Source organism: Labrus mixtus, chromosome 14 (assembly GCF_963584025.1).
Source record: "Labrus mixtus chromosome 14, fLabMix1.1, whole genome shotgun sequence".
Lineage (NCBI taxonomy): Eukaryota > Metazoa > Chordata > Actinopteri > Labriformes > Labridae > Labrus > Labrus mixtus.
In genome coordinates, this window is record NC_083625.1 from 9,798,333 (window position 1) to 9,811,320 (window position 12,988).

At 41.0% G+C, this 12,988-nt stretch overlaps 1 protein-coding gene across 1 annotated transcript; it reads left to right on the forward strand.

Annotated features, from left to right (window-relative positions):
- Positions 1-1,667: 1,667 nt before the first annotated feature.
- rab38b (RAB38b, member of RAS oncogene family) lies at positions 1,668-9,099 on the forward strand. The gene is made up of 3 exons (XM_061054955.1): positions 1,668-2,142; positions 3,673-3,950; positions 6,719-9,099. The coding sequence occupies exons 1-3, from the start codon at positions 1,914-1,916 to the stop codon at positions 6,863-6,865; spliced, it is 654 nt and encodes a 217-aa protein (XP_060910938.1). The 5' UTR covers positions 1,668-1,913; the 3' UTR covers positions 6,866-9,099.
- The last annotated feature ends 3,889 nt before the right edge of the window (positions 9,100-12,988 follow it).

A 12,988-nucleotide genomic window follows, 5' to 3' on the forward strand; every position in this document is an offset into this window, starting at 1 on the left:
GGAAAACTCATTGTTTGTCCTTGAGATGTGATGACGGTATTACCTGCCCCCACACTGATAGAGATACAACAGCATAACAACCTCCAGCCTCAAAATGACCATAAAGTTAATTAACACCTTCAGCAAACACTGAACATTCAAACCTTCAGGATGTATTTTAGCTGAACTTTGTCAATAGTCTGAACTGATAAAGTCAGAAGTTACTGTTTTCAACCTGCAGGAAATTCATGATATTCCCTGACTCTTACAAACCAATTTAGATTTCACACAATTACATCTCACATGGACAACATTGCTATCTGTAGCTATAGCACATGGGTGGTGTGTTTACAGAAGCATATGTATAATCACAGCCTTACTCATCACTGGCTTGGCATACATGTACGTGTTAATGAAGGCAACTGAAAATAAACGGTTCAGCTGCTATACTTTGTGTGCATAAGCAGTGTGCAAACAAAACAAAAGTACAATTTCCCTGATCTCACATAAAGCTACAAAGAGGCAAGGTGCAGCAGTGTGTCAGGGTAAGAGCTGCAAAAAGGAAGCAATAATTAGTTTTCAGAAGAAAACTAACTGCCAAATATTTCAATGATAATCAATTTTGTGATTCTTCAAGGGTTCGCTATTCAGGGTAGAAAATGTTCCCCCTTTTACCCCCCTCATGAACGGCCCTGCAAAAGAGACTTCACTTTGTCACTTAGGTTGAGGACAGAGAACAGTTACCGTTCAGCACACTCGTTGTTTATCATTCATGTATGTTTTCTCGGCATCACTGTAAATGAGGGTCGCCCTCAATGATCTCTCCGAGAACTTAAATAAAGGTTGATGATGACACAAGGCTGCCAACCTGGCTGAAGGTACAGGACTAGGGAAGACGCTGCCATTGTCTTGGCACCTGTCCTCTGTCTGAATGTACTTGTTTTCTTTATTGAAGCTGTGTTAATAATATCAGAAGCTGTCTCATTGCTATAACTTTTTTCTGGAGTATTTAACCTCCAAAACATCTAATTTAGTAAAGCTGTGGCTTGAGTAGGTTTAATGTTAGCCATCTGGTGTCTGTAAACTACAACTTTTGAAATATGTTTGTACCAATGCCTTTACACACACAGAGCCTTGTGCAAAGCAGTGAAATACACTCTCTATGATGTAGTAGTCTAATTGGAGAACCATCATGAATTGTTAAAGAAGTTGGTTATTTTTCCTTTTTTGCTTGCTGTTGGATTCCAAAGTGTTGCTCTTTTTTCAAGAGTGGCCTGCATAGATGAGGATTTGCCTAAAATGCCACTTGATTTAGGTTACATTGATTCGTCCATCCCATCTCAGTTTGACATCTAACTGACACGTCTTCCTTTACTGCACCATGACTTTGTTTAAATAAGCAGCATACAGTATGAAGGTCTCATTTAGGAGTTTTCCCTCTTCAGGTCAGATAATGCTGACTAACTGTGAGGAGTTTAAATTTGGCATTTTGAAAGGACACTTCTCAAAAAAAAAAAAAAGCAAGAAACTGGCCAGACTGTTTCGCAGCACACAAAAGGTTATCACATGACAACAGTTGCATAATGTGAAAAGTATATTGCACTAAAGACACACGAAGGAAGCCCTCTAGAACAGGAACTAGTCCAGTGTGAAGCGCCTACGGAAACCCGTGCGCACTGCACGTCTCCCCAGGGTGACGAGGCGAGGTCACAAGCTCCCGAGCTCAGCTCTCACACACACACACACACACACACACTCACACACACACACACACTCTCTCACACACACACACACACACACACACTTCCCCGCCGGGAGGGCGGGTCCTAAACACGTCCACGGGAGATACGCAGGGATCAGGACCGGGGGGTGAAGGCTGAAACTCTCACTCATTGCGCGTCAAAGTTGCTGAAAGTTGTTTGAAGGGGGTGAGCATGACCAACATCTCGTCGTACAGCAACGGCATGCCGAACCTGCGGAAGGAGCACCTGTACAAGGTGCTGGTCATCGGGGACCTGGGGGTGGGGAAGACCTCCATCATCCGGCGCTACGTGCATCAGACCTACTCCACCAACTACAGGGCCACCATCGGGGTGGACTTCGCCCTGAAGGTGCTCAACTGGAACTCAAATACTATCAGGCTTCAACTTTGGGACATTGCAGGTGAAGAATTTTTATTTTTTAAACTGGATATCGTTATCATTCTATGGGGTCACCATAAAAACCTCAATATAAACCATCTGATCATCTGCAGGGTTATATGCAGAGTGGAAATGGGGTATAATGCATTCATATTGTGCACCATGTGGGGTTTTAAATGTTTATGTGTTAAAATGTGAGGCATGCAAAGAACCACAGTCTAAAAGAAAAGTCAAAAAGCTGTGTTGCACGGCTGGTTGAGTTAAGGAGAAAGTTGATGGCCAAGGAGATAATACCTTCTTTGAAATGGACAGGCATGACTGTGGTGAAATTATGAAATCCTCTGAAAGATGTACTGTCACTGTGGAGAGCTGGTATCTGACACTTACACAGTATTCTCTTGCGCACACACACACACACACACACACACACACACACACACACATTGATAAGGGATGAGCAGCACGCACTTAAGTCATTCATTCAAGGTATGGTACTGCATCATGTGAATATAAACCATGTGAGGAAGATTTAAAGGTCAGTCACAGGAGGGTCATTGTAGTCTAAATAAAAAACAAACATCATTACAGCACACACATGCAGGCACATGCTTCAAGAGCTTCATTTTGACCCATCAAATGAGATTACGCGTCTGATTTAGCCTTGACTACCTGCTTTAAACCAGAGAGAAACAGCACGACATATTCTTCTTAAATGTCCTTCAAAGCTTTTGAATTGCACCATGACCGCCACTTGCACCGTTTATTGAATGACAGCGTGTCAGGTGGTGTGAGTGACGCGTTAGTGTCTGTCTCACACTGCTGTCACAGAACTGCACATGGCTGTCCTCCTCTGGCATGAAAGGAGGAAGTTCTCAATCCATTCAGTCAGATTTTCCGTTTCTTCTTAGTCATGAGGCGAACGACAGCATTTTTGTCCTCATCAAAGTTTACATTTAGAGGACACGATGTGTAAAATAAGCTAGATGCAAATGCCTTCATCTTAGGTTTTGAGTCTACAAATAGGTTTGACAGCAGAACACACACCCCCAGGAAATGTCATGCTGACAGCTGTTCTAGCCCTAAGGGCCTAATTTCCATTTCTAACACACACAAGCATGGATGAGCTCACTCACGTGCAAACCTCTACACAGACGTTGCCATTGGTTATATTTTCAAAAGCATATCGCATGAATTCAGGTAAACATAAGGTCAACGTTTATTTTCGGTTCAGTTTGGGCAAAGTACAGGTTTTAATTTAAGTAGGCCTATTATCAGCACGAACAAGCAGTTGCATTGACTGTCTTGTTAAGTGCAACGTGACAGTAAGACCTCAGGAATGTGCTGTTTCAAGGAAAAGCAGGCAGGCACTGCCAACTGCATAAGTTGTTTTGCTGCAAAAATCAGGAAAACAATGAATCCCTCATTAAACTGAAGGTTGGGAAACACAATTTTGCAACAATAATGACTTAAGCTCCCTGTATGTGTGTTTGTGTGTGTGTGTGTGTGTGTGTGTGTGTGTGTGTGTGTGTGTGCGTGTGGTGGTTCAACACAGGTCAAGAACGTTTTGGAAACATGACAAGAGTTTACTACAGAGAAGCCATGGGAGCCTTCATAGTGTACGACGTGACGCGACACAGCACCTTCGAGGCTGTGGTGAAGTGGAAAGAAGACCTGGACTCCAAGTTAACGCTAGCTGACGGACAGAGCATTGCTACAGTGCTGCTGGCTAACAAGTGTGACCAGGGCCGAGAGATGACCAGCAATGGCATCAAAATGGACCAGTTCTGTAAGGACCACGGCTTCGTCGGCTGGTTTGAAACGTCTGCAAAGGTTAGAATATGGTGTTACTGAACATGTGTGTTTGATGTGGGGAATTCTTTTTCCAGACTGGCATTGGATAAAAACAAAGAAAAGGCCAATTTGGGTAGAAATGCTCTTACCTGCTTTTTTGCTTGGAGTAAGATGAGACTGAGACTTCTGTCAGGTACATTTAATTCAGGAGCCAATGGAGGATTAGCATATCAGCATAACGCCAAGTATACAACTCTGTTTCTGTAGGTCTATCTCTCTAGTCCATATATTTTACACACATGGATGGCTCTTCAGACAGACAGACAGACAGACAGGCAGGCAGGCAAACAGACAGACAGACAGACAGACAGGCAGGCAGACAGACAGGCAGACAGGCAGGCAGACAGACAGGCAGGCAGGCAGACAGACAGACAGGCAGGCAAACAGACAGACAGACAGACAGACAGACAGGCAGGCAGACAGACAGGCAGGCAGACAGACAGGCAGGCAGGCAGGCAGACAGAAAGACAGACAGACAGACAGACAGAAAGACAGACAGACAGGCAGGCAGACAGACAGACAGGCAGGCAGGCAGACAGACAGAAAGGCAGGCAGACAGACAGGCAGGCAGGCAGGCAGGCAGACAGACAGACAGACAGACAGACAGACAGACAGATTCAAACAGAACCAGCTTAGCAGTCTTTCTGTAAGCTTAGCTAAGCTAAATGCCTCCTGGCAGTAACTTCATATTTAACTAAAGGACACATCTTCTTATGTAACTGCCAGCCAAGATACAAGTAAGTGCATTCGTCCAGAAAATACTCCAGTGCGTTTCCTTAATTGTCAACACGATAATGAAAGTGTGAAATAGGCCTTCGCAGTGAGAGGCTGACACAGTCAGTGAACATCTTCCCCCGCTCAGGTCACTTCAGTCAGTGAAAAACATCCCCCCCCAATTTCATATGCTTGTGGAAAGTGGCTCTGTGAGATAAATTTACTTTTACAAAAGAGGAGCAGAAGAACAACTGATTTGAAGGAAATGGTACAAGAGTTAGAGCAATTTTTTTTGTGTGTTTGTTATCTTTTTCACAGCGTGTTCAAATGTATTTAACGAGTTAATTTCTTCAACCATTTAAAGTTCTACAAAAGCTATTTAACCACATTATGTTTAATATCTTCTTAATGAGCAGCACATCTTAATGCTTTGTCAATATATTGCTATTTGAAATAAACATGTTTCCTCGTGGAGTTATAGAAACACAGAGATAGAAAATCTAAGCAGAGTACATCAGTACAGTATGTCCCAAAATATATTTGAAATATACAGTCAGAAACACAAGGCTAGACTTTTAGAGATATGTTGGTTTGAACAGCTCCTTCTTTGTATGGTTCGATTATATTGCTGGACCTGTTAATCTGCGTCCCAAAAGACTTTGATTTTAATGTAGTATGTCAGTTTGAATTAACCTTACATTAAAAACTATTATCAACACTGCTGTACTGTCACACATACAAAATGCACAAATGTTGTCCTCATTCACACATTCCATATTGACAGTAATGTGTTGCAGCAACTTAAGTGTGCCGATGTTCAGGTGACATAGAGACTCAACATTCTGAGAGGTCAGAGGTGCATAGGGTGCAGGTTCAGTGAGAGGTGTCGGAGAGCGGCTGAGCAAACAGACATACACGTCCTTCTTTCGAAGCAATTCAAAGAAACTGTTGACAGCACCTATTGGAAGTGATTTTTAGACACTTTGAGGTGCAGTGTGCACACACGGTGCTGTACACATGAAGCTGTGAGCGTAGTAACCAATTTAAACATCCCAACAAACCCAAACAGAATGATAGGTGTTGTAGAGCCTTCATGCGCTTTATGATGTTTATCTAGTGCATGCAATGATTTAAGTTCTGTAACTTTCAGGGAATATTCACATTAGTTACAGTGTTTACATTTGAGTAAGTTAAAGTTGATATGAACTGCAATTCAATGAGTGCTTATAATGTACATGAATCATTTAAATGCATTAAATGTCACCAGTTTTAAATCCAAACCTACGTTTCTGGTTTGGCTGTTAGTGTTTTATTATCTTATTTCTCCCTTCATTTTATTACTATCTTATTTTTCTTTCTTGAATTTTTACATTTGAATCCTACCTTCTGTGTTCCATCTTTAAGTGTATATGAAAGTTCTTCAGTTCCTGTTTTCATTGAGTCCCTTGTCAATGTTTCTTGCTTTTACATTTTGCATGAATCGAGGGTTAGGGGTGCAGATTGTTTTTATTGATTTTCTTTCTCTGTAGAGCACTTTGTGTTACACTTTTGTCACATGAAAAGTGCTTTACAAATCAGGTCTGATCGATTGATAGGTTGACAGTATTGTTGCTTCCTAGTGTGCTTTTTAAGTGTTTTTTATCTTGGGAAAGAATTGCATTTGGGGGTTATGGGGGAGTCAGACAAGCAAAGAGAGGAGCCACACAGTTTTTTGACCTCTCTCTCTTTCTTTTTCAGTTTCTTTGGAAATGGACTATTGTCTATTAGTTTTTAAATTATGTCTAAGTAAAGAGTTAAACCTTTTAGCGAGAGGTGTGGATTTTTGTTGGGGAATACAAACAAGGGAATATTCAGAGGATAGAGTAAAGCTTAATTCACTGGAAACCTATTCGTGTCTTCAAGGTCAGGATTACTTGGTTAACTTAAAACTGATATTTGTGACTCTCCTTTGTACAGCACTCTGCAGATTGAGAAAAGTGAAGTTGACATTAATTACAGATCCATAACTTACTGTGACTTTCTCTCTCCCTCAGGACAATCAGAACATCTCTGAAGCTGCAAACTTCCTGGTCAAGCACATCATGGCGACAGAGAATGAGATCTTGAAAAGCGTGATACCAGACACCATCTCACCTCAGTACAACAACAGGCAGTCGAGCTGCTCTAGCTGCCTGAAATAATCAGTGGACGGCATAATCCACGTCTGAAGAGAATTCCTGAGAGACATAGTTGGACACAGAGGGACAGGCACATGGCTTCTTTGTTCCACAATGGAGGTGACGATTTGAGTTTGCTTCAGGATCTGATGGACTCAGATTGCACATGAATTTAACAGACTTTGCTAACTTGACAAACTGTGAGTTTAAAATTCTTACCAGTGAAACAATAATACGTTCAGACAGCCGTAAGACTTAATTTATCACACCATTATTTTGGACCTTTGGGTTTGTTCTGTGCTAGTTTACGTTTACTTGAAAACAGTTAATCTGAGAAAAGACTGCGTGGCCCGCCCAGAATAAACAGTGGAGTCAATTCTCCCAGCATGCTCCATGAAACAAACTCAAAGGACAGCATGCACAAACAACTAAACTCAACAGCTAATTGGAAGTCTGATTCAAATTTAAATCTGTTCTTCACCATTTCTTGTGATTCCTTTCTTTCACCAGCAAAAGAAACACAGTATTGACAGCTTTCAACGGCCGAAAGAATGACTAGAGTGTATTTATGTGGATTTGCACATGCATTGCTTGTTTTTATTGTAGTTTTAATTTATTTACAGTTTGCATTTAGGAAATACTATTTATGTTATGCTGGTTAGTTTATGATGTAAATCTGCTTAAATACTCCCTACAAATGACCATTGTGTAAGTCCTATAAAAGCAGGCTAATTAAGTAACAATGCATTCCTAATAATAGCCACAATTTGTTGGGGGGCAAGCAGCTGCAAGGAAAGACACAGTTCAACACTCACACACACAAACATCCTGGAGTTTGTGTGTGGTAACTCGTCCTTTCTGGCCTGTGGGCTGCCAGTGAAGACGTTCAGTTTTGGGTGATGAAAGGTTTGTCAGACATGTTTGTTTGTTAATGGAGGAGAGTGGGTGTCCTGTGTGTGTCTAAGTGTGTGTGTGTGTGTGTGTGTGTGTGTGTGTGTGTGTGTGTGTGTGTGTGTGTGTGTGTGTGTGTGTGTGTGAGTGTGAGTGTGTGTGTGTGTGTTGGTTATTTTTTTCTTCATCTGAAGGAAAAGAGCATTGATTGTCTGGATGTAAACCAGACTTTCTTATGAGTTTGCCTGCCAGTCCCGAACCCTCTGTATCCATGGTAACTGGATCAAGTCTTTTTTATGGGTATCCTCAAACGTCTGTGTGAAGCTATTTCTTGCTGTACTCCCAACCATACAGACATAAATGCACACACACAAGGTACAAACACATGTATACGCACATATTTTTCTGTTTTGAATGTCCTTGTTGCATTTTGTTTTCCTTCTTAACAGTTTTTTTTTTTTTTTATCTTAAAAACTCTGGCCTCGCTCAGCACGGATGTCTTCCTTTTAAATGTCACCAGCCCCCCTTTCCTGTACTTTCTTCTCTGATTCAGCATGTACTGCACAATTACACAAAACTGCACAGGCTCAACTACACACCCACATAAACAGTTTTAATTAGTGTTCTTCCAACAAGTTGACAGTGGATGCATTAATGTGACTGTTTTCTGCTTTTTGGTGGATCTGTGGATTGCTCGAAAGCAATTTATTCAGGAAAAGCTAAGCTAGCTCAACACACTGTTGTCACAGGTGTGTCACTTTTATTACTGTTACTTAAGGCACATACAATTTTATGATCTGATACAAGCTGCGTGTTTACTTCTTCGTCTTGGGTGTAAAATGTGCTGAAGCCAGATCAAATTCATTGCATTACATGGTCTATTAAGATCCACACAGATTACAGAAAGTGCATGATAGTGTACATGTGTAATCGCTTTCTTATGTGTCTAGTCGTCAGCTGTGGTCGCACAGTTATTAGCCAGATCACAGTAGTGTCATATGTCATAGTGTGTGTTCTTGGTGCTAATCTACTGCGTGCACATTAAGGCCTAATGGACTCAAAAGTTACCTTTCCCACAGGATTACAACCTCACAGTGTTCGTCTGGGTCATCATGAGGCTGTGCAAAGGGATGCATCATGTGACACCACTGTGGTCTCACTATATAGATTTTTGAACTGATTTGAATTTTAGAAAAAGCCGCATACCCACAAGCACCCAGGAACACACACGTGTGTCTGTCTGTGTAGGACAAAACCCTTCCTTTTTTCCTTTGACCCACAAGGGATCTGCACGTCTTCTTGCGGATTGCTTTCTGCACGTTATTTATTGTAAAGAAGTAAAAAAATAAACGAGCCAATTTCGCACATGCTGCTGTGTTTGTAGCACATGAATCTAATGTGACACCAAAGTTCACTGATGTCTTCAAACTTTTGACCCGGAACTAACCATTTGACATCCTCATGATCACTGAAAGTCTTTCGTTGAGTTTCACAAATAACTGCAAGAGACAGTGGAGCAGCTTCAAAAAATATGTGTGTGTGTGTGCATGTGCGTGTGCATGTGCATGTGTGTGTGTGTGTGTGTGTGTGTGTGTGTGTGTGTGTGTGTGTGTGTGTGTGTGTGTGTCCAGGACTCTCAGGTTCTCATTAAGGCCACATGACTGAGTGGATTATTCTCCGTCTGAGGGATAAGATTTGGTCCTCTGCTCTTGGCTCATACAAAGACATCTCACCACCGACAACGCATACAGTGATACAAAAAGGCTTCAAAAAAACACTTTTATCATCTGGAATTCATCAAACGATATCAAAAAGATATAAAACGTAAATAAATAGGCACACGGAGCACAAAACAAGCTCTCTCCTGACTTCAACAATGTCCTGAACATAAATGGAGTTGAAAGAGTAACAGTAATGATTTTAGAATTCTAATTCTAATACCAAAGATGGAAATCAATCAATCAATCAATCAACTTTTATTTGTATAGCGTCAACTCATAACAAGTGTTATCTCGAGACACTTTACAAGAAGCAGGTAAAAGACCTTACTCATTGTCTGTTAACATTACAAAAGAGCAGGTAAAAAGACCTTACTCATTGTTATGTTACAAAAAGCAGGTAAAAGACCTTACTTATTGCTATGTTACAAAGATCCGGCCTATCCATCATGAGCACTTTAGCAAAGCAGCAAAAGTTACAGTGGTAAGAAAAAACTGCCTTATTAAAAGGCAGAAATCTTCGGCCGGATCCCCGGCTCATGACGAAACAGCCTTCACAGGCCTAGAGTGCGCCGGGCTTGGAAAGGGGTAGGGGGAGAGATGGGATAAGATGCAGGAAGAGGGATAGAGAGCAAGGGGGGTGGGGGGGAGGGGGTGTGGGGGGGTTGTTCTGGCAGGCCGCCAACCCACGATCACGGTGGGGAGGGGGTAGTGGTGGGGTGGGGGTTGTTCTGGCAAGCCGTCAACCGTCAACCGAAATAACAATTAAACAATATGACTCAACTTTTAATTTCATTTAGGGTGGGGAAAAATCCCAAAGTTCTTGTCTTGTTAACTCTTCCTACAACAACAGCTGGCATGGATCTAACTATTCATTATTGGGATTATGAGCCCACCATATTGTGCTCGCTGTGATTCTCCGGCTGTGCCAGAGAACCACCTACAGAAAAAAAAAACCACCCACATATTCTCTCCGAGAGAAAGAGACACTGAGAGAAGAGGGATGGGTAGGAAAGGAGGTAGTGAGGGAAGACAATGAGACGGAACAAAAAGTGACACTTAAATCTTGCAGCGACAAAAGATTAGAGGCAGCTCATTAGGGGGGAATGCAGTTAAAGACGAGAATCAAACAGGTCTAATTCAGTAGCTTGTAAGATATTTTCTATCAGAATTCAGACTATAGCTAGGAGATCATACCTAACCCAACTCAGATAATAACATATCCAGCAGGTTTAACCACATGAAGATCAATAGAGTTTGTCTGGACAGAGATTAATCTTCAATCTAAAAGAAAGCTTCAACTGATCACTATCAAACCTTTTTCCCTCTGTCCTCTGTTAATACATGTTCATGTGATGCCATCTGCTGGCAAACTAAGAGCACAGCAGCAGCAGCAGCACAGCATTTTGACAGGGTTTTTCCTTTTTTTAATTACCATTTGCTTACCTCTCCCTTTTATCTGAATAAAACTACACCAACGTTCATAGTATATCTCACTTTGAGACATAGATTACCTGATTTCTGAGGCTATACAACAACGCAACACACTGACGCACACACATACTAAAGTGAAGTGCAGTCACTTGAGAATAACTGGATTTAAGACTTAATTACAGCATGTGAAAACCGAGCAAATGACCTCCTCTGTGAGGCCGAATTTCTCCTCTCAAAGCCCTGGGACCTCAGCCACTTTCTGTTCCCACTCCCCTGTGCCAAAATCTATTAAACTGAGGGAGCTGATATCCCCATTAAGTCGCTCTCTATGATCATAGCCAGTGAGAATGAGCAGCATTACCGTGATTTACAAACTTCAGTTTAGGTTAGTAGTCATTCTGGGAGTATTAGGTTAAGTTTAGAAAAAGAGATGTACAAAACATACTTTGCTGATTTAATATCCTCCAGAGAGAAAAGAGAGAGGAGGGCTCGAGGAAAGAGTGAAGAGAAACTTAGAGTAGATTAAAAGTAACAGAGAGCCGGAGAGAGTGAGTTGGACTCAGGAGGGAGAAACATGAAAGGCTAAGCGAGGTATTCAATCATTAATATATCTGTCCAGGTTGAGAGATGAGTCCTCTGAAGACCTCGTGAGCTTGGCTATTCATCACTCACACTGAACGCTGACAGATTTTACATCTCATTAACCTTACTGATGGCTTTTCAATGACACTGCATTGCACTAGCTCCCATCTCAGTGAATAGAGGATGATAATAGACAGCTTTGACTATTTAGAGGATTTCTTTTTTTTTTTACGTTTTAATGTTGATTTGTTCAGTGTCACTTTTGCTTAAAAAATGCAGGAATCCATTTGGACATTGTCATGGAACGAGAGGAAAGTCATTTGTGTAATAGAAAGTATATGACAACAGTAAAAAAAAAATTAAAAAAGCTATTTGTGCAGCATAATGAACACATCTGTACAACTCAAGTGACTGTGCGTGCACTGCCACTAGGGGGCGTTCGGGCCAGTGTTTTCATGCATTGCTTTGAAAGTACAGCTGAAAAAAATTACGACATAAAAAAAAAAACATTCCTGCATCATTCATCATCTCTAAACATTTTCACACCCTAAAAAAAGACACAGTCTTCAAACATTTAGTGTGCTTACTCAGCATTTCCTCATTAAAACCAATGTTTTTTGTATTGTTACTGAATTAATCATTCGAGCTTAAATCAAAAACAGCTGCATTTTCCAAGAGCTGTAATGAGTAAAAAGAATACAATTAAATCCATAAATAATTGTGCATATGACATAGTTAACATTGATCACGAGGAGTGAGGAAAACATTGCAAAGTAGTTAAGTGTTGAAGATGTGCTTTTGTATAGGCAGGGAGAAAATTGGAACCGAAAAAGCTACAAGAAAGCCAACCAGAATAATAGTACTGTAAATAATGCCTGGCACAAAATAAAAACGTAAATCAGCTCGTACTGTAACCGTCTTTAAAATATAGCTACATTGTTCTCTTGACCCTTGACTGTAATATAGATAAGGTTGTCAGAGATAACCAGGTAGTTGGTTACGTACTTAGAACAGACACATACTTAAAGACTTCTAATATTGTAATCACACATTGTGAGGCAGCATTTAAGGTGTGGGCTTTTTAAAACAGCACATGAAACATATTAAGGTCAGTTTGTGAGGTCTGTCCTGGTGAGTGCAGAAAAGCTCTGAGAGTTGTGTGTGCAGCTGAGGAGAGCTGTGTCACTGTGGTCAGGAGGCCACAAGGACAGCATGAAATCTTCAGAGTCAGAAAGTAAACATTGCACGCTGTGTCAAGTCTATTTGATGAGTGGTCTAGTTACGGTGCAAAATGTTGTTCTGAACTGAGTGCAAGAGGTAATGTGTGTGCTGAATGTTACTATCATGACCTGAGAATCTTTTTGTTAAAAAGTACCAAAATTGTTTTGTTTTTTGTTTTTTTTTACAATAAAGTCATCTGTGTACAGAAGTATGAGTCCTGAGGTTGCTGAGCATAGAAGCACATTACATACACATACAGAGATGATTATTTATGATGTTTGATTAAAGTTGTGATTGTCTC

Coding starts and splice junctions, on each gene's coding strand:
- rab38b (XM_061054955.1), top strand. CDS start 1,914: ATGACCAACATCTCGTCGTACAGCAACGGCATGCCGAACCTGCGGAAG. Junction 2,143..3,672: donor TCAACTTTGGGACATTGCAG/GTGAAGAATTTT, acceptor GGTTCAACACAG/GTCAAGAACGTTTTGGAAAC. Junction 3,951..6,718: donor GGTTTGAAACGTCTGCAAAG/GTTAGAATATGG, acceptor TCTCTCCCTCAG/GACAATCAGAACATCTCTGA.